The 26801-nt window shown below is 37.7% G+C and overlaps 1 protein-coding gene across 3 annotated transcripts in view; it reads left to right on the top strand.

The window, feature by feature from the left end:
* Positions 1 to 26801, top strand: part of Prex2 (phosphatidylinositol-3,4,5-trisphosphate dependent Rac exchange factor 2) — a 301586-nt gene that overhangs the window by 253304 nt on the left and 21481 nt on the right. For 2 of the 3 annotated variants that reach the window (XM_076924369.1, XM_076924368.1), the window contains exons 38-39: positions 4108 to 4210; positions 10083 to 10150. In XM_076924369.1, the coding sequence (XP_076780484.1) occupies positions 4108 to 4210; positions 10083 to 10150 (171 nt within the window). Of the gene's footprint in view, positions 1 to 4107; positions 4211 to 10082; positions 10151 to 18015; positions 25149 to 26801 lie in introns of those variants that run through there. The other variant, XM_076924370.1, reaches the window with a different exon arrangement.

The following is a 26801-nucleotide window of genomic DNA, read 5'->3' as shown; positions in this document are numbered from 1 at the left end:
TTCAATTTAACACACCTGTCCCTGTAGTACAATCTGAATAGATAGTAAACGAGTCAATAGACCTTGGAAGGTTTGAAGATATAATTAGAATTAAGCTGATGCTTTTGTCTGTGATTATTGCAAATGACCAAATATGCAGGAGGCCCTGAGGTTTTGAGGGGGTTTTTTTGAGTCAAATTTATTATAAGAGAGTCATAAACATCTAAAATAGGAGGATTCCATGTGGCAAACAGTGCTTCATGGAAGACTGAACGTTAAAATCCTGAACTTAGTATATAGTAAATAGGAGTCAATACAGGAATGAAATAAAGCGTTTTACACATAAACAATTTTGAAGCTCTAAGCTTTTCATCATCAGTGAGTTTTTGTTGAAGAAAGGCCGGAGTTTCACCTAATCATTTTGTACCTATAACAGAGAAAGGTAGAAGACTCTAGTTGCTGGAGATATGGAGATATTAGGGTCTGCAGGTAAGTACCTTCTTTAAGAAAAATAATAAAAATGAGAAGCCAAAAAAAAAAAATGAAAATATTTACCAAGTGTTAGAACAAGAACAACTCACAAGGTTTAAATGCTAATACAACTCGTACAAAAGCTGGAACATGATTATTGTGTGACCCAGTTCTATCCTTTTGTCCCACAGTTTTTATGGCACTGCTTTTGATTGCCTAGCAAATTATGATAATTTGTGATATAATTTTTCTATGAAGAGAATAGAAAATTTGTTCTAGCTTCTAGCACGACTGATGTAATTTGAGTTACTGAGAGCTCGGAAGAGCATTTCAGTAGCAAATGTGTATACTGCTAATGGCTTGTACACTATTTGTTTGTTCATTTAAATCCTTACTCCATAGCACATAGACTAAGCCCTGTTATTTTGAATGTTATTACACAGATAGCTTCAGGTTTTGTATATTTCCAGTTTGCTCCCTCTGACCATACATACTTCTAATCAAGAGGAGCAGGATATGGGGGTGTCTTTCTTGCACCTGCTTTTTGACATGGGAAGGTTTTGCGCAGTGGGCAAGCAGGAAAGAATGTTCTGGAAGCCATTGTTATACCAGAATATTGGAATACCATAATTTCATGTGGAAGCAACTATAAATCATCTAGATAATTCCAGTTAAGCTATCCTGAATGTATCCTAACTCAGTTCTCTCTAGCTCAGTTCCAGAAATAATTAGCAGCCATTAAAATGCTACCCAAGACTATACATTATGACTCAAGAAGCTGAGGAGTAAAGAAATTAGCCGTTGGAAACTTTTGCAGTTCTAATGTTTAACTTTATGCAATTGACAAAGGAAGCATGTGATACTGTCTATATACTGCCAGGTCCCTTCTAAGAATTGCAAAAGGATCATTTCAAGCAAGCAGTTTAGAAACTGAAGCTTCTCAACATGGAAACAGATTGGCTCTTCTGGCAACGAATGCAAACTTGGTGCAAAATGGACACACAAAATAGCCCAGAGTGAATGAAGTCACTCTTCTATGTTAGAGGCTGAGAAGATGCTCAGTTGGTAAAGTTCTTGTTGTGTGAACACGAAGACCAGAGTTCAATCCCCAGAACCCATAAACTGTGCCTGTTGTTCTGTGCACTTGAAGACCCCGTGCTGGGAAAGTGGAGACCAATGGGTCTCTCAGGACTGCTATCCAATCAACACCCTAAAGGAGCTTCAGCTCTCAGGGAGATCTACTTTAAAACAAAGAAAAACAAAACACAAAGTGAAAGGCTCTTAAAACACATAAAAGTTCCATAGGAATTCATACACACACACACACACACACACACACACACACACACACACACACACGTACACTCGCGTGCACATGCGAGCACATGAGTCACACAAAGACTCCTATATTAAACTACCTTCAAAGTAAATTAGACCCATTAGCTATAGTTTATCATTTTAAGTGTGGGTAAAATAGGAATGAGTTGGGTCTATTTTCAAAATAGGATGTCCGGGAATGTATTAATCATAAGCACAGATCTGTTGTCTTGTTTTTGTTTCTATGGGGAACTAGCAGTTTCTCTGGTGTTTATCATCTCAACAAGTACGTGTCCTCACAAGTGTAAGGCAGGTCCCAAATGGGGAACATCTTATTGCTGAGGTAATGCTGAGACTTTTTTGCAGTGCGCCTCCCTGCCGTTTATGGAGTCACAAACTACTCTGTGACATTGATAATTTGTTTTAAAATTGTACATTTATATTATGTAATATAAATGTTAAATTACTTCATGTCAACAAGGGAAAAATTAAGCCTACTTAACTTTTTTTTTTAAAAAAATACCAACTAGAAGGAGCTATAAAATTAAAGGCCCATATTTTTCTAGAAAGGAGATATTATAGTCAAGCAAGGAATTTCCCAGTGAGTTGGATTTATTTAGCTTCTGGCTTCTCAGATGGACTTTCTTATTCTTGCCTGAGATTTTTAAGCTCAGCCCCTCTGGTAATCTAAGCACCTGTAAAACCAAATGGTGCCCTGTAAATCCCAGCAGTGGGTTTATATGTCTTTATTCACTAGGGGAAATCCACATGCCCCTTTACGGAGTTGGAGTCTTTTAGATACAAGGACTCAAATGCTGGATTTTACCACCAGACATTCAGATGAAAGAGTTGAGAGACAATAAAGAGCTATGAAGGAAATAATAGCCTGTCACCCACAGAGCCAGGAGCACAGTTCTCAGCTTCACTTAGAATGCTGGAAGTCTGGATGTTGTACATGACAATACTGTCCCTGAGGAACCTGGAAGCCTGAATGGGAAACAGACAGTATATCCAATGTTTGTACAATTGTTTCTTTCAAAACAAACAAACAAAAACCAAAAGCAAACAAACAACCAAAAAAAAAAAAAAAAAAAAAACCAAACAAAGTTACTTTTTAAATGTTTTAATCAGTCCTGGGATTTCATTAAAATATACAGAGCATTTTCTTGTTGTTATTGTTGTTGTTTGGATTGGCTAGGGAAAAAAACATGCATACCCATTGAAGGTTAGTTTTTCTTTAAGTAATATCTTACTGATTCTAAACAGGTGCCCCTTAGCCAGATGTGCATCTCATGTCCATGATCCCAGCACTTGGATTGCTGTGAGTTCTAGATCATCCTGGGCTACATGGTGAATAACCCCAGGCCAGCCAGAAGTAAATAACGTGGGCAGGCAGAGGCTGAGGAAGGTAGGGAGAGGCAGACAAAGAGGTAACATGTGATGCCCTTATTCAGTGTGTACTATCGGCTACATGGATGGCCCAGTTGAACAAAAATGTTTTCCAGTCTCTTGCAGGCAACTTTTGCTGTGTTGCTATTTACAACTTGTACAATGAAGTCAGTGTAAAATGATTAGGAAAGTTGATGACAAAAGCCCTCACTGTGTCTGCGTTCACAGTAGAAGAGGAAAGCCATACTTTATCAGGAAAGTGCAGACATGTCTCAGGACTAGAAAACGAAGTCAAGACTTTTCTTCCTTTAGCTTCATTCAGCAGGTATAATGAGCATTGCTGATTAAACTGTTGGGGTCAACAGACTTTAAAACTGGAGCAGAGGACACCTTACTGAGGATGAGAAGGTTATAGCTGTTGAGGAGGCAGGCAATTAAATGAAATTGATTTCCTTTTTACATGAACCATTAGATACAGTGGTTGGCCTTTGGAGGCCTTCAGGTACATGCAAAACAATGTGCAGAACAATTCGAATTGACTCAGACACTAAGTCCTTGTGAACATCATGTCCAGCTAGACGCTATGTTACTAACTTCAGGCCATTAGCCTGTGAAGAATTCAGAGGAATTCTCGGTAATGATTATGAGGAAGTCACTTCTCCAGTTGCTTATTGGACAGTGGAAATAAAAACTTTATTATAAGTATGGTTATTCAATTCTCTATGGTAAAGATGTGTTTTATACATAGTTCACAATGATAGGCTAATTTTAATTTCAAACTCTTTGACATATCTCTCCAGTCATGTGGCCCTGTGGCCTATTTTTTTAAACAGGAGTTCCATGTAGAAAAAAAAATCATTGTTGGCTGGTTTCTGATGACATTGGTAGTTCAGATTTCTCTAGGGGTGGATCAGTGAGTCTGACTGTGACCTCCATTACCTTGGCCCACAGGTGCACCCTGAGTGTGACACTGGAGCAAGCCATCACTCTAGCAAGAAGCCATGGGCTCCCTCCTCGGTACATTATGCAGGCCACGGATGTGATGAGAAAGCAGGTGAGTCACTTTCCTGTCTGTCATAGAAGAGATGTTTTGTAGGCCCTGGTTTGCCTTTGGTTATTTACCAGGTGTGGCACTTGTATAGGCACATGACACTGGATAAGCCATGCCTGGAAAGCACACTCAAGGAGAAAATAGTACAAACCCCTGGTCCAAGGACCCTGAACTCATAGGAAAAGGGTATTTGTGCTGTGATCTAGAAGCAAAAAGAGAAATGACCACACACAAAAAAGTGGACTGGGGCTTCTGGCAGTAACAACATAAAGGATATGTGGTACTTCTAGAAACTTTAGGCAATTTAATAAACTGGGAAGTAGATTGGGGTGGGGGAGGCAAGGAAGAAGAGGAATCAAGGAAACCGTTAGTGTCTGTGATCTCCCCAAGTCTTCCATGCCATGATAAAATATGTCCATCGTCTTGAGAAGAAAGTTCTCACCTCAGAATCCCCATTTGAGGCTGAATATGAGCCTTTCAACTGACTTGCCACCAGCAGAGACTGTACTCACTTTGGATTCTCTTTTAAGAGGGATGAATTTCCTAAGCTGTAACCCAGTAGCATTTGAAGAGCCAAGATAACCTGATTATAATTTGTCTAAATTATTTTTTTAAACTACACCAGCTTCCATAGTTTTGATTAGAAAATAGAGAATAGAATTAAGCTAATACAAAAGACATTTAAGCAGTGATAAGACAAATGAAAGTCATCAATTTTATGTTTTTCTGCCACCTTCCCTTTGGCCTGATGTAGCCAAGCTGACTTGTGTTGAGTTTTTCAATGACAGTGACTTCATTAGATATGAAAGATTAGATTAGATTAGATTAGATTAGATTAGATTAGATGAAAGATGTTTAAGCACTGTGTCCCCCAAAGTCAAGTTTCCCCTTGAGAATGGGTGAGAACTTGTTGAGTGCCTGGCCACCAGCCACCTTTCTCACCACCTGCCACTGCTGAATGCCAAAAGGAAGATGCCCACAGGAGCCCTGCAGGCTGAACTACTAGGTACCAGTCTGCTAGTCTGATTCCCATGAAGAGAAACCCCATCTTTGTAATCTTTCTCAGGAAAAAGATAATGAGGTCTTCCCTCCTGTCCGCCCCACAGGATACATAGTTAGAACTGAGGAACTAGCATTAATGGAAGAAAGCTACCTAGTCTCAACGCACTTATTCAAGAAGAAAGGGGGGATAAAAAGAGCAATAAACAAAAAATGTGCAGTTTAGAATCTGCCTGGCTTTCCAGTCTTTCTGATTTAGCTTACACGCCATCTATTAATACTATATATGTATACCATGTTTGCAATGAACTTTGTAGCAGTGAAGTTGGGAAATAGATAACATCAACTTCACGTTATCTCTATTGTCTAAATTTACATTTTTGTTTTAATCATTGAAGACATTAGAGGATTGTCATTACTCAGATCCACAGGTAGGAATGCACATGGAATAAACTTAGAATAGACTCCTTAGTGGGATGTTCTCAAGAAGCTCACTCTAGCGCCTTCTCCTCCTAGGTGGTAATTTTGAGAGAACATTTCCAAAGCTTCTTATGTACTATCTCTAAGGATAACAGAAGAAAAGCAAATAAGACTTCACCCCTTTGTACTTGATTCTAACCTAAATTCCACCTCTGATGTGAGAATCTACAAGCTTACCTGGTTTGTTTATTAAACTTGAATCTGTATATCTACTTCCCTGAGTCCCTCCTATAGCATATAGCATATCTGTGTTTGTCACTTGCCGACTGGACAACAATATGTCATATGTTTAGACCCATTTAGGTGGGTCTAAATTTTCAACTGATCCTTGTGTAACCTTCTACATTCCATAGAGCCAACTTCCACCCTTGATTCCTAAAGCCAAAGTGTGAGGCATGAACACTCACTGGGCCTGCAGTGTGCATTGAGAAAGCTGGGCAGGCAGTGGCTTCTTTTGTTTGTTCATTGGCTAGCTTGGCATTCCATAGTAAAATCCTGGGGACAAGACCCATGGGAGGTTGACAGTGCTTTCATTTGAGTAAAGTTTTGGTGAATAAAGTGATCATAATTACAAAAGCATATCTTAAACATCTTTCATCTTTATAACGTTTTGAAGTATTAGAACTATCTTGTTATTGACTTTTGTTGTGGTTGTGTATTGGGGCTTTGAGATAAGGTCTTAATTCTGAATCCGTGGCTAACCTCAAACTTTTCAACACACTTACAGCTTCTACTTCCCAAATGCTAGAATTATATTATGAGCCACCACACCTGTCTCACATTACTGAATTTAAAATTTTGTATTTTAAGCAATTACACTTTATTTGCCGTGCATTGAACTTGTTTGATAGTAATATAATGAATGAATTAAAAACTTTCTTTTAATTTTGTCAAACTGAGCTTTTGATGGTATATATATATATATATATATATATATATATATATGAATAATTGCATTACTGTTTTAAGGACAGACTGTGTATTACTCTTCATGGAGGGGTTATTTAAACTCAGTGCTGGAAGGTGAATGAACAGGAAGTATAACAAATACCCCTCCCAGCTTTTTGTAATGACTGTACTTGGTAAATCACACTTTGACATATCCAGCTGACTGGATGATGAAGAGAAACCTTAAATGAGAGACTGACCTTTGCATTATAAACTTAAAAAGGTTTTCCATGGTAAAAGTTATAAATTTTATTTGTTCTTTGGTAAAAAACAGTAAAAACTTTGCCTTTCTAATAAATGCTTGGGAGGTAAAGTATGCCAGCTCCTCACCTTCAGTGTCACAGAGTCAAACTCAACTCAGTGAGCAAAACTGTGAGGATACAGAGGTTTTGGTCTTGAGACATGGCAAGCATTGTAGGCATATTGCCATCATAAAAACACCAACAAACAAGTGCAACTGAGAAGCCCAGTCTTAGGACACAGGACAGGAAGCATGCCAGCAGACTGTGTGCCCATTGCTTGCTAAGACCTGAGTCCATACCTTGTACAAAGGAAATGCTTAGATGAAGTTGGTTCACTGAAATGCTTCTAACTAGACAAAATGGGGCAGTGCATTGACACAGAGTGTATTAGTCACTAGGAGCTGGCACTCATGAGCTGAACAATACCATTTGAATTGAGTAGTAGTACTGATTAACTCTGTGATTCAGGGCAGGGCTTTTCCCACCTCAATTTTTTACTTTCCTTGTGATTTGGTCAGAGATAATAATAGCGTTTCATTGATATTTTGTTTGTGAGGATTAAAGAAACCAGCATATTTAACTCACTAAAATGTTGAGTTAAAAATGACCAAGTAGTTATGAATGAATGATCACAATGCATTTTTGAAGTCTTGAGAATAAACAAGGCAGACAGACAAAGGAGCAAGGGAAGCTGTCTGGGCAGACAGGTGGAACATGAACAATGTGTGAAAATACAAATTACTGACAAGTCAAACACATGGGGAATTGAATAGACAAATACAACATGAAGTATGCCAGTGGTGTTCTCAATTAGACCAGTTATCTGGTTTTGAGAAAATGAAAAAGCTTTCTATTAATTACTTAATGAAATATTATCAATTCAGCTTCCAATGGTGACATATTAATATTATGATGGAATGGCATTTTCTTTTAAGACGAGTCATCTATTTCCCAAAGACTTTACTTAACTCAGCAGAAACTCACAGATAATGATTAATTTCATTCTGAGATATAATACAATTATTTTTTATATTTTCTCTCAAATTGTGATGGTATTGAATACTGGAAGGTCTTATTTTTTTCTGGTTGTTTGCTGTACCCATTGAGACACTATTATTATATTTTGGTGCCTGTTCTTTCCACTGTCCAGAGGCCTATCTTCTCACTTTGCTCTTTGCCTGCTCTTTCCACTGTCCAGAGGCCTATCTTCTCACTTTGGCAAGGAACTAGACACTCACATTTCCACCCTCCCTCCCAGCTACCTTCTTTCCATGTCTTCCTTACTTCCAAATGTTATTTATAAGCCAAGATCTACTTACTATGTGTGCTTATTACTACCGTCAAAAAGCTCCTTGACACCTTCTTAGTAGACAAGGTTAGTCACTAATAAACATGCACCCATCTCTGTCACTTCTCCATCTATACTTATCTGTGTGTTCACAGTGAGTTGGGTGTTACTGCTAGCATAATGACATCACTAAGACACCACAGGGTGCATTAGAGTCCAGCCGTTCCCTTTTTCTTATCTGTAACTTTCCCTGTCAGTGGCAATGCACATTTTTATGATTAGATCATCATCACTAGTTTGTTCAATCTTAGTGTGTACAAAAATTGATTTCATAATATCTAGGCCATACATGCATTAAAAATATGTTTAAAAACTAAAGTGCAGTACTCATGTATAAAGTCTTCGGGAAATAGATGACTCGTCTTGAAAGAAAATGCCATTCCATCATAATATTAACATGTCACCATTGGAAGCTGAATTGGTAAGCAGAAGTTTGAAGGGAGAATCAATATTCACAGTCTTATAGTCCAAACTTCTTTTTAAAGCCTACAAAGAAGAGGTGGTGGTGACATTACAGAAGTTGCCCCATAAGAAACCAAGTAATGTTATAAGTGCTCAGATACAAGAACAACATACATCTCCTAATGTGACAAACAGATCTCAGTGTCACTACTTTGACTTTCTTGTTTTTTAAAAGAAGCATTTCTTCCCTCTAATTATAAAAATACAACAGACAAATCCAAACTGAGATACTCTACAAAATGATGGGCAGTAGCCATCCAAAGTATGCAGGTCATCCAGGGCAGGCTCTGAGCAGCTCTCACAGGAACCATGTTCACAACATGCAACATGAGAGCCTGCACCAGAGAATCCTAGACAAGAAAAGGAAGCTTCCTGGAGCAAGTGGTGGGACCCGAGGATGATGTACCATAATTATTAGCCATATGCTTGTGCTGATTTCTGGTTTTGATCAACCATGGTTCAGGGTACTGTTAAGAATGGTGGTGAAGTGTGTAGAAATTTATTTTGTTCTTCCAAATATTTTCTTAAGTATTCATTTTCTTCCAAAGGAAAGGACTGAATAATTCCCTTCTTTTCTTTTGCTGGTCTGCTTTTTCAGATTTGTTTTCATTTTTTAGTTTTATTTTGAGAGTATCTATCCTTTGGGTTTTCTCAGCCTCTTCTCTCAACTTTATTTAGGGCAGTATTGGGTGCAGTGGGTACTTGGAGCAATTTAGAATTGTGTTTTGCTTTAGCTACTCTCCTTTCTCTGTTCCCAGCAGCAAGCAGTCATAGTTGGTTAAATCGGGAATCCATTAGGAACTAAAAAGTGGTTGTAACTTCATTCCTGAAATTGACTGGTCACAGGGCCCTTTTTAAAAATTGCTGAAAAAGGATTGTATTTGTAGCACCAACTTTGAGACAAAACTCTTACATTTCATAAATTGACAGATGTGCCTTGTCTAGAAACTGCTGTTGAAAACAGCATCAGAAAACATCAGAAGATGTTTTCTTTAAAAAGCACTATTACATTTAAACTGCATATCCATCTGAAGAGATGCAGGTTTGACTCATGTTCTATAAAAGTGTTTGGGCCAAGCATGTTAATAACATGGTCATGTTCTGTTTTTAATATTTTAAGTTATTAATTGCTTCTGAAAATAAATATGTAAGATGTGGGAATGAATGGGAAGCTATTAAACTCTTGAATGAGCTAAGGCTCTAGGGTAAATAGTAAATATTTGGAACAGTATATTTTAACTCATAATAGCACCAATTTTTAAAAACTTTCATATAGTGGTTTTTGTTGTATTTCTTATTAATGGTCCTTGATATTAAACACTGTTGAAATAATACCTCTAAACTCAGATTTATTTGAATTAACTCTTAGTACATTGTTGATTTTATTGACTTTCAGGGTGCAAGAGTTCAGAACACAGCTAAGAACTTGGGGGTTAGAGACCGGACTCCTCAGTCAGCTCCGAGGTAAGTGTACCGCATCTATCACTTACCTCTACCTCAGACTTGCTGGCTTCTGGCAGAGTTAATCATGGCCAGGTATCCACTCTAGCTCATGCCCAGTGTCATACTGACACTAATTGTAAGCTCACTCTGGAAAACACTCAATGTTGAAGTCTGATGAGGGGCCAATGAATGCTATCAGAAAGAAACAGATATCATTTTATTTTGAAAGTGAATAAAAAACCAGGGTTTACAAAAAAAAAAAAAAAACCAAGTCAAAAATGTAATTAATGTGTGTCAACTGCTCATCTACCCTACCCATTGTTCCTCCATGATTGTTATGCTCTTGCCTCTACTGTTATGGAAAACTCTTATTTAACTCTGAAACCCCAGCTTGCATGTAATCTTCTGCTTTGAGTCTTGGTTGAGTAGCTCTTGTCAGGTTTCCTGGTATCCTGGGTGTCACATGATACCCCTTTCTATATTATGTTGCCATTTATTATTAGAGGGTTCTAACTAAATATGAGTTCTCAGGAAACAGAGAATGTACATTCATTTTATCAGTGACTACATAGTAGACTTCAAATATTTAAATTTATTTCAAGACCATGTAAATGAATGAACAAATGAATGAATGAATGGATGGATGGATGAATGGATGGATAGATTAATCATAGAGCTTTTTGTTGGTTGTAGCAAATATTCAGAGTTCACCAAGTATAAGAAAGGACTCTAACCTACCTTCAAAGTGAATGAACATAGAAAACTGCTTTCCATTTGATGTCTATGGTTAGGGTAGGCTCTCATCTATCTTGAAGTGGGTGAGTGTTAAGTAACTACTTAGACATTTGATCATGATTACATGTTTGCATTTTAACCAACAGTAGGCCTCTCAATTGCTGTCTCAGGTAAGATGTTCTTTGTTTCTGTTTTTAAGACTATCAGCAGAAAGAGGACGGTGACTACAGCCATTTATAAGTTATACTTTATGTTGATAACCTACTTGAGAGGTTTGAGTGCTTTCAAAAGAAAAACCATGTTTCCCCAGTGAAAATGGATGGGACTACCATGTAATGGCTGCATTTATTTCCAGTGCTGACTCCTAATACTGTATAATCCTCTAGTTTTGTTAATGTTATCATTCTTAGCTGGTTAGTCTTGAGGCTTTCTATTGCTAAAAAATCATTTCACACACAAAAAATAAATCTCTCCAGCACCATGAGCAGACATTGGATATTTGTATAATAGACCCACTGAAGTGTTCAAATTTCAATAAGAAAACAAGGTAATAACTTTTCAAGGTGCTTTCAGCTAGAGCCGTTGAACACTAATGAACAGCAGGGCTGGGATAAAGCTTCAGCACCCGATCAATAAACCAATACTCCAGCTGAACATAAAACAACAAACTGACGATGAACTCAAGCTTTTTCTCTATTGGATTATCTTTAAAACACTTGAGATGAAACATAATAAAATGAACCAGCTATAAAATTGATATGTTGTACAAGGGAATAACAAGAGATAAATAAAAATCATCTCAAATGTTTATTTACTATTTCACTCATTCTGTAGATATTTACTGAGTAGATGCCGTGTATTTTACTGTTGCCCCAGGGAGAAGAGCAGCTCAATACAGAAGTGACTGTGACCCTGAAAGAGTAATGTGCAACTGGGCACAGAAGTCAGTGGTAGGGCACTAGCAGCTTTGCCTAGAAAGCACAAGGACCAGGATGTGGTTCCCACCAAGCAAGAGGAAGGAAAGAAGGGAGGGAAAGGAAGGAAGAGGGAGGGGGAAAGACAGAGAAGGAGGGAGTAAAAGCAGAAAGAAGAGGGAGGGAAAAGAGGAGAGGAAAAGAGAGGATAGGGAAGATGAGGGCAGAGCAGCAGTTTGTGGAGATACAGGGAATACAGAGGCTCAAGAAGCACAGGATCTCTCCTGACAGGAACCAGCGCTTCCCTCAAAGTCAGTAAGCTGGAAGACATACTTGGTACTCAGAACCAAACTATCCATTGGAAAAGCTGGCAAAATATTTCTGGAAGGTTCATTCTTGGAGCTTCAGGGAGCTGTGTTTATTACCTGCAAGTTTATTTGGGTCAAACCATCCAACTGAACTCCATCACACTGCTCCTAATATACTCTGAGTTTACTTATTATTATTGGTGTTCACTCAGCAAACACCCACTGATGTATATTGACTTTCTGTTGCGTATTTAGGAGGGGTGGGTCTTTTGGTAAAAGCAGGATGAAAAGATTCTCCAGTCTCTGTAACAAACATGTGAGTGTGGTTAAGGATGTTAAAGAGTGGAGCTGAGGATGGAGGCAGAAGTGGCCATGGGATCACATAGGAAAAATGGGAAGAAGGACTCATGTAATCACCAAATACTGAAGTTTGAAAATTTTACATTGGTTCATTGTCAGTGGTTGCTAGGGAAAGCCTACTCCTGGTGGGTGAGTTTCCTGAGTATCTCTGCTATTCTACATTAGCACTTCATCTGATAGATGATAGGATTGGCCTTTAGCAATAAGATGTCAAGACAGATTAAAAAATATATATGTGTTCAAGGAGCTTTCAGCCCAGCAGAATACAAAGGCAGACAAATTCTGTGTGCGTGTGAGGGGCCACTGAAATGAGGCATGGTTGGAGGCAGTCCTACCTAACTAAGGCTGTTTTTACAGCATCAACGATGTAGATTGCCATGTGAGGCACACTGTCTTTTTCTCTGTTATATCATTTGAGACAATTGTGCTTTGAGAGTTTCACTCGATTTGTGTAATTTAGAGGAATCAAACATCGGTGGTTGAAACAGAAAGAAGAGAAAAAATGTTCTGACTTCCAGCTCTGGTTCTCCACATGACCTTCTGTAGTGATGTATGGTTGCTTGTGTTTATGCATGCATGTGTGCTTGTGTATGTGCATGTGTGCATGTGTGCATGTGTGTGTGTGTGTGTGTGTGTGTGTGTTTTCTGTCAAAGACTAGCTTTGTTACCACAGGATAAATCAAGTCAGGCAGTAAGGTGTGGCATTGGCAGTTGGGGGTCAGTGCTGATAGCTGACAGGGTTCAGCTCTAAGAGGTACTAACAGGGGTCTGTCCTGACAGCAACCAACTGGAGGTGCTGCCAATGGTAGCTAGTGATTAGAGAAATTACTCAGACTTTTCTCTGAGAGAACAAAGCTTTATTCACTGGGGCAAGTACTCCCTATAGCCAGTGAGAAACTCTGAATTATTCTATCTCTTTTAGGGCCAGTAGGAACGAGAGAACATTCATACAGATAGACAGACAGACACACACACACAGTGTGAATGAAGCAAAAGCAGGCTCCAATAACTTCATACATTCAAATATATACATATATACTTACTTACAAACAGATGGGTAGATATATACACATTCACATGTGGAATGAATGGGACAGAGTTCCAACAAGCAGACTCCAAGTATTTCACACACACACATAGACACATATATACACATATGCACACAGTTATTGGATGGAGCAAACTTAAACATAGATTTTATTTTTTTCTTCCAGAGCTTATACGTCCCAGCAAAATCTTTCAAGCAGTGTAGAATTACAATGTGATTACATCCTATTTTCTTTTAGTGAATGGCTATGAAAAAATAGTATGTCACTCAATACCTTCACTAGGGAAACATTGGGTAATTCAGATAAAGAAAGCAAATTATCTCCTAAGAACCCATGTACATTTGTAACTAATAAACTTGATATAGATTAACAAAATATGAGCAAGCAAGGTAATTCTCTTAGCCAGTTTCTCTTGCTGAGAGACAGCAATTTGTCATTACAAAGAGAGGATTGATTGTTTTATTTATCTTAAGAAGCAATTTTATAAAAATCTTAAAAGAATCACAATTCTAAACTTTTACATAAGTAACAATCAATCATATCTACTTTAAAAACTCAGAATGCATATCTACTTGTTGGCACTTTTCAAAAAAGCATATCAGAAAGCTAAGGGAAAAAAAATGGGTATAAGAAATCAATCATCACCAGTCCAGCCTCAGTGAGAATCATGTCAGCCAGTGCTGCCATTGTTCTTGTTTCTTGACTTTAAAAAAATTCCTAGCTTAACTAATAATGTGCCTTTCTGAACTTAAGATTGTTCCCTAAGATGTTCTACATCAGAACTAGTAGCAAAAAGTCCTTAACTTCTTCACTAACAATTTTATTTTTCCAAGTGCTTTCTAACGTTGGGAGTCATTGCTGACAATCTACATTTCTAAGATCTTTCCTAGGGTGGTGATTGAATCAGTAATCTGCTCCAGCAGCAATGCCTGAAAGCACTATTATTGTGAGTGTCAGAGATACTGCCCAGTGAAGGGCTAGAAGCCCCTTAGAGTTTTCGTACAGTTCTTAGATTAAGATGGGGGTGAGGGTAACAAGCAGAGCAGAACTCCATAACAGCATAAGATCCTCAGGACATGTAGTCCTCCAGGCTCTGTCTGTCCAAATCACACCCATCATGGCCGTGCTAACTAGTGGGTTATACCATGAGTTCTAAAGCTGTATGTCATTCCTCCTGCATGAAAAATTGGCATCTTTCTCTCTGAAATATCAATTTCTCATCTGTCAGATAGGAGAATTGCCCTGAGAAACAGTATATCTTAACTATTAAAGAAGCATTTGTCTGTAGCCCTGATTAGCAGATGTAGGAGTGTAAAGAGTGTGGTATAGACAGTGATGTATGAAAACGGCTAGATGCAGAAATATTAACTCAACAAGGAAAAAGAGGAAGAAGAGTCAGGATGGCACATGCTCATGTAGGCCCTTTAGTGCACACGAGTGGGATGAAAGCTCCACATCGTGGGCCAGCAAACAAAACAAAACAAGACAAAAATCCACCCCCCACTCCTCACCCCCAGCCCCCAAACCAATAATTTAGTTTCTAAAAGCAGAAGCTATGGTGCAGCGTTAGAGTCCAATTCCTTATCTATTTCATTTCCAAAATTCATTAACCAGTGCTAAACTCCCAGAGCTGTCAAGTTTCCATTATAAGTGTGCCTGAACTCAAATAACCCTGAGTCAGTTCCAAGAATCCTCAAGAAACAGAAGCTTCCCAGATCTGTAGTGGCCAGAGCTATTATTGCATTTGGTGACCACAGGGAGTAGCCTTTGTTCCAATTTGCAAGGCAGACATTTCAAAGATTCATCTCTCTGCTAGCATTGGTCACATTGGTCACAAACATGCAGTAGAAGGTAATAGAACGTGAGAGGTAGGAGTTCACACACCACCTGTCTCCTGTCTTCTTGTTCTTGGGCCTCTGTGCCTTGTCACTCACTAGGCAGAACTGCCATGGAAATAAGATAGAAATTGAGAGAGAAAAGAACCTTCTGATTGTTCTGTTTCCCCAGCCCCAGGAGGCAGTTTGAAGCAGCATCTCGTACTTCAGCTGCAGAAGAATCTCCAAACTCTATCAGCTCAATTTAATGTGTTCTCTTCTTTAGGAAGGACAAAACAAGCTTTTCAGTATTCTTCTGCTCTGTGGAGACAACCTATGGGGCATAAGTGTTACAGTTAGAATTTAATGCGGTGGGCACCCAACCTGGCTTGTTGTTACGGGGTTGCCATGTTTCCAACTAGGCAAAGCCTGAGGCCACGAGCCTTGCATGTTCTCGCTGCTGTAGCTCAGGCAGGCCAGAAGCACTGAACCTGGCACTAACAAAACACCAGCATGGGAGATGGCTCTGCCTATCTACCACACTGTCTCCACAATGCTTGGCTGAGCCCAAACCATCCCACCACCCACGGGGTACCTGGTAGAAATGAAACTATAATGCTTAAAGATTATCCAATGGCTTCATATATTTGGTAATGCTCAATTAAGAAGATGCTCACACAATTAGAGGTGTTACCCAATACCTAACCTAGATATTACAACTATCTTAGTCTGTTGGAGACACGCGCACATCAGCTGCCATCTTCCCCTCTCTCCTCCAGTCCTAGCTCCTCTTTTTCCCTCTTCCTCTTCTTCCTACTCTTCACTCCGCCTACCTCTCATACAGCCCAATCGCTGAGCTTTATGCAAATGTAGTGGGAAGATATCCCGCTACACATAAACCACTTTTCAAGCATGAAGTGCATTTTTCAAACCTCCAAAGACAGTAACTTTTGGCTTCCAGACCAATAAAGTTTATTTTATTAATCAGACTTACAATTTGGCATTAAATCATCCTCATTTTTCTCCACTGGTTTAGAATTAGTATGGTATTTTGTGTCTCCGACAGAAGAAATCTATAGTTTGCTAAAGTGATAAGCTGTGCTTTTAAGTTCTGTTCAACTCACTATGCAAACTGGAGTAAATCTCCTTGGCTACCTGTATTAGAATCTCTTTCAAAAATCTGAAAGTTTGGGGTATTGAGAGAAGGAGTGTAGAGTAATGGTGGAACACATGCTTAGCAAGTAGGAAAGCCCTGGATTCAATCTTCCTCAAGCATAAACACCCCTGACAAAACACACACACACACACACACACACACACACACACACACGCACATAGGCTCACATATATACGCTCTCACTCTGTTATTTTAGATACTAGCCAAATGTACACAGAGGACAGGTGTAGACTTAATTCTTCTTAGTGAAAACAGTTAGAGTCCAAAACCCACACATTTTAGCTCAGCCTCTTGTCTCTCTAGATCAGTGGTTCTCAACCCGTAGGTCCCAACATCTTTGGGGTGTCACATATGAGATGTCCTGCATATCAGACATTTACACTGTAATTCATAACAGTAGCCAAATTATAGTTATTAAAAATAATGAAATAGTTTTATAGTCAGGGTTCACCTCAACATGTGGACCTGTATTAAAGGGTCACAATTAGGAAGATTGAGAACCACTGCTTTAGATCTAGTGTAAGTAATCCATGGGGCTTTGAGGTCACTAGCATCTGGAAGCATTTTGCTCCCTTATGCTTTGGTTCTTGTGTTAGCTTTTAGCTACTCAGGCCAACTTGTGTAAAGCTAGTGAGTTCTCCTGAGCTGTGTGTTGATGCTGTATGATCTCAAATAGCTAGGCCTAGGTTGTGAAGGAGCACGCCCCAGCTTTTCCACAGGTAACATGAATTCTTTGGACCCGATGATCCTACTGAGTGATGGCTGGTTATAGCCAGTCATAAGTCCTTAGAAAAGGCCAGATAATTAATTGCATCTTGAGATTTAGGTTTCATGAACCCGTTCATCATCTAGTTTGTGGCCAACCCCTTAGAAACACAGGGATAGAGGTAAATGTGCAAAACTTGTAAGAAAATCTGTGGATCCCTACAAGATAGAGACTACATCACTGCAAGATAGCTATGGTAGGTGTTAACTATCACAATGACACTGCCTCTGACAATTCATGGGAGAGATATTACTACCAGCAAAGTACATAGACAGACTAGAGCAAAACAACAGCTTCTAAAACAGCAGGTTCTCAACCTGTATGTCAGGACCGTTTTGGGGTCTATTGATCTTTACAAGGAGCTTGTGTATCAGATTTCCTGCATATCAGATATTCACATTATGATTCATAACAGTGGCAAAATCACAGTTAATGAAATTATTTTGTGATTGTGGATCACCACAATACGAAGACATATATTCATTTTTTTACAATATTAGGATGGTTGAGAGCCACTGTAAAAAGACAGTGCTGTTAAATGAGCAGCCTTCTAAACATGCACAAAGAAAGAGAAGCAGTTTCAAAACTAGAGGGCCAAACTTTAGGTCAAACTGATTCATATGCTGTTTTCTATGATACAGTCAATGTAGTGATGAATGATGGAGCCAAGAAATTAGTGTTGATGTATTTGCTCTACCAATAAAAATACTCAGACAAGGATGGTGTCATAAGTGATTGTCATGCTGTCCTGTGTCCTTTCTAGGCTCTACAAGCTGTGTGAGCCACCACCTCCAGTGGGAGAAGAATGAGCATTCCCACAAGCCATGAGACAGATGCTTCTAAGTGCTGACCAAGTCAACATTCTTCACCGAAGACAAAGAAATGCATACTTAAGATGTAAAGGCTTCCCATGGTGTAAATAACTGATGTTTGGTTTGGATATTTATGCTGGAACTAGAAGTTCCTTCAGATAGTTCAGCCTCACACTCTATATATTCAGATTACAGATTCATATTAGAGCAAAATTCACTGCTGGAGTTTGTAGGAAAATATACAGAGATAAAAGATTAACTATTTTGGTTCCTTTCTCATTCATTAATTATATTGTATTTGTTTTTAAATTCCCTAATGGACAGATATAATACTTGATATTTTTTCTTGATGTCTGTCACTAAAAATGATGGCCATACTCTGGAAACTATCATACAGAAATGTTAAAGACAGTGTAGATGTGGGTTACAGGTGTCCCATCTCCCACTCGTGCCACCCAGAAGGGAACGTGTGGGAGGTAGAGGTGTACATGCCTCCTTTCCTTCTAAGGCTTCCTGGAAATGAAGAAAGCTGTGAGGTCCTGGCGAAACTTTTTTCACTTTTGTCCCATGTACTCTGCAGCCATGTGAACACTCCAGCAGGCAGGTGGTCTCTTGACCTCTCCAATGAGCCATGAATACTGCATGGTGTACCATTGACAGCTGTGGCCAGGTTGGGGAAATGAGAAGAGTAAATGAAGATGGAAAATAATTGACATATTTGACAACTCAATCCTTAACAGAGAAAGATAAACTCTTAATTGTCTAATGACATCTATGAGATGTCAGACTCTTAAAATAATACACCTTCATATGTATTTTTCTATCAAGTTACATGCGTAAGATGTGAAAATAGATGTATTTATTGTACTTCAAAGGGCCATTACAGAAGAATCTTGATAATTTATGGAACCAAGGTATAAACTGTATTCATGCTAAAGTATATGCAATATTTATCACTCCTGTGTTGATATTCTAACATTGTTTTTAGCACATAAATATATTAATATTGGTTTTAAATATATAACTTTAAAAATAATTAAAACAGCATTACTGTGATTATGATAGAGTTGTGCTTTGCTTAATGGTAGGAATAAATTGTGCCTTTAGGCAATATTATCATTGTACAAATGTCATGGGGTGTACTTACACAAGCTGAGATGGCTGTTGCCATATTAGACAGTATGACCTATGGGACCATCTCCTATAGGCTGTTCATCACTTACCCAAAGGCCACTATACAGCACAGGGCTGTGTACGGATATGGGCTAAGCTTATGAAATCCTTACTTTAACTACAGTTTTGGTGAACCATTATTCAGTTTACTTTATAAATCTCATAATAAAATTCAGACGATCATTAAAAGATGTCTTTACTGCCAGTGAAATATTAAATTTAAAAAACATGTTTCAAAGGTATGGGTTATATTTATCCCATAGAGTTAAGGTGAAAATCATTCAGCAAAGAGTACTTGAGATTTTTTTTTTTTATTCAGTAAATCTGTGTGTGACTAATTATAAAGAAACCAACATCAATTTCTAAAGAAAAGGCTTAGCATTTTGAATTTAATAAAGTTATGACCTACATTTACATATATGTGACATACATTCATAACTTTCAGGAAATTAATATTTTTGCTATCATCAGTACACAACTGTGAAGCTCTGGTAGTTCAGGCTGCCCTCTCTGAAAGTCTTGAAAGTAAAGAAAGCTGACTGACTGACTAGTCAGACCCTTGACTGGTTTACTCTTCAGTGCTTATAGCCTCAGTATGTCTCCATAGAGGCACAGATGGGCTATGAAGCATGCTTCTATCTCCCAGGCATACTGTTTGCTTTTGCAGTATTTATAAATTAGTTTATTTTAAGGATCCATTCTATATCACAGAATGTGGTTAATGTTACCTTTTGAGTTAAACATATTATTTGTGTATACAGCACTTACTAACTTTAAAAGTTTGCTAGTGTTTTATAGTAACATCCATCACTGTCAGCTTTTATCTTAATAAAATCATAGCTGACGTGGTTTAGTGTGTATTAAATGGCACCTGTGATTACCTAGCCCACATTTTGCTATTTCTTCTTCACATAGCCTTGTAGCATGGATGAAAGCTGACCTTATCTTATTACCTGCACTTCACAGTTCAGCTAAAGCAAAGACTAACCCACTGACTTGCACAAATTTACCTGATGAACATGGTGGAGTCAGAAATTCATGTAGGAAACCCATCTTCTTAATGATTGTACTGCTTTTATTTGTTAATATGAGAACCATTATAATATAATTATTTTCTGATTAAAGTTGGAGTTTTATGACATGTATTGTCATTTAATTATATAGACCGTGTTGCAAAATCAAGTGGGAATATGTAGAGTGCCTTTAATGTATGAGAACTATATTCTTGGCATTTCCCATTCCTAATTGAAGAAGCTCCACATGTATTGCAAGCCTAGAGTAGGGCATTCTATAAAATTTGACCATAATTTTTAAAGTGTAAACACTTAAAAATTTATGATAGAAGAGTTATCATTTTTAATACCATAATATATACCTTCTTTTGACATTGTTCTAAACTTGGGAGTTTAGAACACTCTTGCTTTAATGTTGCACTCTGCAACTGGGGATTATTGATAAGCTAAGGAAAAACCCTGCCCACAGTTCTTACCACTTCTATATGTGGACATAGGCTCCTGTCTACGCACTGAGAGATTTCAGATCTTATCATAGGGACTGAATCATATTTACTATCTTACAGATTTTTCTCATTGATTTCTAACATTACAAATATCAGCTAAAGCAAAGATTTTTAAAAATTTTAATTTTGTAAAAATATGAAGATTGAAGGGCTGAACTATATCTATTTCTTAAGTTAGAGAGAAAGACAGACAGAGGATGATAATTTCTGTTCCTGGTTTACTTGGCAGGATATGTAACGCTGAGTTCCTAGTGTTACGTTCTCTCCTGCAAACCAGCATCCTAATCTGCAGGCACATGCTACTTTCTTTCCTTTTAATAGAAGTTTTCTGTTGTCTTTAACCCTCTGTGTATTTATTGGCCACTCTTCTTGCAGCAAGATGTTCAATTAAGACAGAAAGTAGGGCTGGGAATGTGGCACAGTGGTTGAGCGCTTGCCTAGTGCATGTGAAGCCATATGTTAAACCATGGTAGCTCTCCTTTAAGCCAGTGGTGGCTCACACCTGTAATCCCAGTACTTGGAGAGTCAGTAGGATTGCCAAGAGTTCAAGGGCAGTTTGAGCTACGTGTGAATTTGAGGCCAGTCTGAACTACATGTGAGACATGGCCTATGAAAGAAACAAAGATACTACAGTGAGTGTTACATGGGGATGGTGCTATTTCTGGCTTTATTGATTTTAACTTTGAATAGCTCAATTCAGAGTGAAATGAAGTTGATCCTATGCTAACTTTAATGGTGAAGAAAATCAATGAGAAACAAATTCAAGACGAGGTATTAGCCAACTCTAGCAAACAATGTCCTGTAGTGAGCACATAGATTTTATAGGCAAGGTTATTTAAAGCAAATATGTTTCTATCTAAAAGTATCAAACATTCATACACAAGTCAAAGCATCTGTAGTCCAGTGAAATATGAATCACATCTAAGTAGGTGTTCTCTTATAACAGCTTTAATTTCATTAATTGCTAGCACCACTGCTAGAGCAATAGCATTGACACAAGGAGTTAAGACAGCTATTTTTGTTAACCACCTAGCAAAAAAAAAAATATTACCAATGTATTGAGTTTACAAAAAGATTTATATGGGTGTCTGGAACAACGAATTGATGCTCTATAACCTACTCAAATTATGTGAAGGAGGTTCAGGGTTCAAGAGTTAGGAGCCATCTCAAGTGTCATGACAAATATCATTGGAGTAGTGTTACTTCTAAAATTTACAATGATTGTCTTTATAATTAGAAAAAAGTTTAAAGACACCTGTAGGATATTTGGAATAATCTTAACACCTCTCTGGGTGTTTTAACTTTGCATAGTGAGATTATGAATTTAAGGAATGCTGCTTGGTTGAGCTTTGATGCTGCAGATAATGCTGATAAAATTATCCAAGGCTTGAGGTCAGTATTTCCATTTTGGTCAAACCTTAGGAATGGCAAATATAGCTTGATCATGCTAGCCCTTCTTGTACTGGGAATACTTTCATTCCTGCCCATCGTGGTAAAGCTTGTCTTTAACTTCATCAACAGGCTGGCAGCCAAAGTACATGACTTGAAACTGAAAATGGACTCCCAGAGAGAGTTATTAATTTAACAGGTTGGCAAGCCAAGGATGGGTAAGATTCTGCACAGAGCCTTACCAACCTAAGACAGAAGTGTATTGCTTATGATGATGCTTATTCCATGAAGGGTAAGGAAGGCTTTCTTGTCAGAATGACCTAAGACAGGTTCAGTCTGGTTTATGCAATAAAAAGAGGGAAATGTGAAGAGCTTTTGGGGCTACCTGGTAGGAATCTGACATTGGCTAAGGACAAGAAAATGAGCTGCTTATAAGGAATCTGACATAGGCCAAGGACAAGGTAATGAACTTCAGGCAGGAATCTGACATTAGGCTGGAACAAAGAAGTAATTTCAGGCTGAAATCTAAATCTTAAGCTAGAACAAAGAAGTAGGTTTTAGGCATGAAAATGAATTTGGGCTAGGACAGGGAAGTAGGCTCAGATATTTTAGTCATCCTGATAAACCCTTAGAAATAGTGATCACAGGAGTGATCATGGGACTCTCTTTATTGTAGTGCATGTTCTTTGACTATCTGGGTTTATTGTCTTGCTTGTTCCTTGACTATTTACATCTATTGTATTGCTAGTTCCTCAACCTAGAACTGACCTTAATACTTGCATGTAATTTAAACAGTATAAAGGCAAAAAAGGAGGAGAGATGGGATAGGGGATTAATGGGGGGATGGGGAAGGAAGATGGCATCTGAAATGTAAATAAATAAAATATCAAATAAAAAAATTGAACGTAATTCTGGGAATCTACCCTAGTGGTATTACAATCAAACTACTAAAGCTTTGTATTTGACTAATTGCTTCTAAATTTTAGAAACTTTAATTTTTAAAGTCTGTTTCTATGTGAATGTTCCTGCAAAACTGATGTCTAGTGACTCTTCCTTAAATAATTACAGTTTCATTAGCACATATAAGTTTCAATTAGGTAAGCTGCACTATGCTTTTTGCATGTTTGGAGTTTTAGGGGAAAGCATCAGGAAAATCTTTACTCTGAAGAACAGAAGGGGGAGATGTAGGAGGCATCTTTACCAAGAATGGCCTCAGCATAGCAGTTTTACAAAATGGCCTCCGTTTTACTAGATACTGCAATTCCATGCTCGTCATAGTGGTTAATCCTTGGTTCCAGAATCATTTGATACTTTAATGATTTGCCATTGTCACTGTTGTTAACATTCCTGTTGATGAACATCTCATGATATGTACGGAGGTCTATTAAAGTATAGTCAGTCTGTACAACTTCCCTAGTGGGAAGTCTGCCTCACTCAGAACAGCTTATTCCCTCTCTGGGTTAAGTTTCTGAAGTCTGCTAAGTCTGCTAATGATATTCAGATAAGTGTGTGTGTGTGTGTGTGTGTGTGTGTGTGTGTGTGTGTGTTCTCATATAACATATCAACCACTTTTTAGTTTTATGAACATTAATTATAAACATTAGATTTTGGTGTCTTCTTTGTATGAAAACATGAGACATGTATTTTATGGATGGACCATATGATGTCTGCTGTAGACACCAGTGCTGCCTATGCCGCAGGTAGACGTGTGGGCTGTCCTTGGTTTGCTGATGTTCTTCTGCTATTTGTGTGAGCCAGCTTGGTTTCTGTTTTAGTTTGTTTTGTTTGTCATCACTGTGACAAATCATCTGAGAAAATTAAGTTACAAAGAGAAAGGGTTTATTTTGATTCAAAGTGTTGAGGTTCTAGTCTACAATCAACTAAAGCCTGTGGTTGGGCCTGTCATAAGGTAGCAATTCATGATAGGGGAAGATAGCAGGACACAACTACTCTGCTCATTAGCCAAATCACAAAGATGAGTGAGAGACTTTGTTCCCACAGTTTTTCAAAGGCAACCTTCAACAGATATGGGAACCACCCATTGGCCTCCATATTCCAGATATTTCACCACCTCCAAGTAGCACTACACTGGGGATCATTCCCTTAATACAGGGACCTTTGGGACATGCCAGGGTCCAAACTAAATCACTACCCAGTCAATCTCAAATCTACTTTTCTGGCTTACCATTAAGAATTAGCTTATAATGGGCATAATTGCTGACTTTGAAAATGATAGTTACTCCAAATCCTAGTAATACCAGAAATAACAAAAATTGAGTAATTAACTTTAGGCACAGACAATGATAACTATTACTCATTCATATAATCATTCAACAGATGTTTTAAAAGTCACTTAATAAGGCTCAGCCAGAATTGAGTGTATTGGATATATTTTCTTTAAAAAGATCATCATGGAGTCTCTGTATCCTATATATGCAAGGGTCACTTGTATATTTTACTTAAAAATTATATTAGTCATAAGATAAATATATTCTAATACAATGTGTGTACTGTATACTATATAGGCAAGAATACTAAGTTGTTGAAATATTTAGAAAGTATACATTTGAATTTAAATATCTAATGCCTCAAGCAAATCTACTAGTTTCAGAAGAATATATATTTTTGTAACTGCAAGAATATGAGTAGATCATAGGTTTTGCTTAAAATATTTTTGTAAGCACTCATTTACATAGTACTCATTTTTAATAGTTAAATATCAAACTGATTCTGTAAAAGTACCTGTTTTGACTATGTCTATATTTAATATTACATAATATCCAAAATTCAATGCTGAATTTTCATCTAAATGTATTATTAGACTTTTTTTCTTTGTAAAATAGCCATGTAACATAGTTTCAATCATTCCATATTTTGTGTATGGTTAAATTTGTTAAAATTCATTATGTGTTTTATATCATTTGTTTTTCCCACATAAAAGATTTGAATAGTAATATTATCTGATAAATGTCAATAATAATAATAAAGTGAATTATAATATGAGCTGAAGTTTGACTAATTCCTATTAAATTTTTCCATGTTTAGAAGGCAGAAAAAGTGAAGCTAAAATGTTCACCCTTTAAAAATTCACAAGCTCAAGAGGAGATACATGGTCTATGTATGACACAGATTGACTATGGTAACTGCTGGGGAGGGTACAGAAAGAGAAGTTTAATATGGCTCACAACATATAAAAGCTCTATTAGAAATAAGGCTTTGTGGGGGTCTCTCCACAATCTCTCAAGCCGATCTCTCAAGATTTTCATTCTTAATATGGATGAAATGTGATCATTCTAGTGCTGAGGCTGTTACAAATGCAGCAATTCTCAAAATTACTTCAAGATTTATTTAGTACACAAGCCAAGGAGCTAAGTATGAGCAACAGACATCCACAATAATGGAAAGTCAACAGTGAAGCAATAAGAAACTTGTACTGTTCACATTCAAGGAATTTAGATTCAATCAACATCAGTGTGTGGGTTGCCTACAGGTCAAGTACCTACTTTTCACTAAGCTGGACTTTAATAAATCTCTATTGACCTTATAGAGTTTTCAACCTTGGGAAGAAAAACATTGATATCAAAAGATTTGAAGAGAAAAGGTGAGGGGAAAAATGGTGGTGAGCGTGTAGGATGAATGAAAGTAGCAACAGAGGCAGCCACCTACCAGTGACAGGCTGCGTGCTCTGTGATAGAGACATGCCAGGCAGGTTTGTGGGATGGAAAGTGGTTGAGACTGGACAGGATAAATGTTTGTGGATGTGGTTTGAAAAGGTATAGATAGAGATTTAATTTGCTTCTGGACACTTGTGTCTGATTGCCATATTAAAACTTCTAAACAGTAGATTGTGAGTTGAGTGGCTAAGATATATAGTTGATGACTGATGCAAAATTATGAATTCCAAGTGGTGAATCTGAAGAGTGTACATACTGCTGATTGTCTCGGCCAGCTCAGAAATTTCAAGATCAGATTAATTGGAGGGGAAAAATCAATAGCTAGATTTTTATTATTTGGACATTGCTAGTGTACACCAAGATAGCCCATTTAATATAGTTTTAAGAGTGAAAATAGAAGCAGCATGCATAAGCTATTTGTTTTGGAACAAGATAAGAATGTGTGTTCAAGAAGAGAGGTATTAACATGATCTCCCTCCTTCTCTCTCTTTCTCTTTCTCCTTTTTTCTTACACACACACACACACACACACACACACACACACACACACACACACACTTATGAGTATGTTTTGGTAATAAGTTTAAGAAACAGAATTGCTCTGGGCTTTGGAGCATGCCTGTAATCTTAGTGCTGGAAGATGATGGGAATATAATGTGGTCAAGGTTACCCTGGGCTCCATAGTGCGGTCAAGGCCAGCCCAGGAGACATTCCCTCAGAAACACAAAATAAGAAAACAAAAAACTACAAAGTAAAACATTTTTTAAAAAGAAAAAGAAAGAAAAAGAACAAGTCAATTAGATTTTCTCATAAAACTCCCCAAACATTTCCCCCAAGTGTCTAGATGATGAACAACAACTGCAGCTGGCAAAAATTCTTTATGCCATGTTTTCTATAATAGAAAACATGGAAGAGTTGTTCATTGTTCCTTGGAATACAAATACTCATTAAAACATAAGATGCGGAAATAGTCTAGAAACTT

The sequence above is a fragment of the Arvicanthis niloticus genome, chromosome 25 (assembly GCF_011762505.2).
Source record: "Arvicanthis niloticus isolate mArvNil1 chromosome 25, mArvNil1.pat.X, whole genome shotgun sequence".
Lineage (NCBI taxonomy): Eukaryota > Metazoa > Chordata > Mammalia > Rodentia > Muridae > Arvicanthis > Arvicanthis niloticus.
This window is presented reverse-complemented; position numbering and strand designations above follow the sequence as displayed.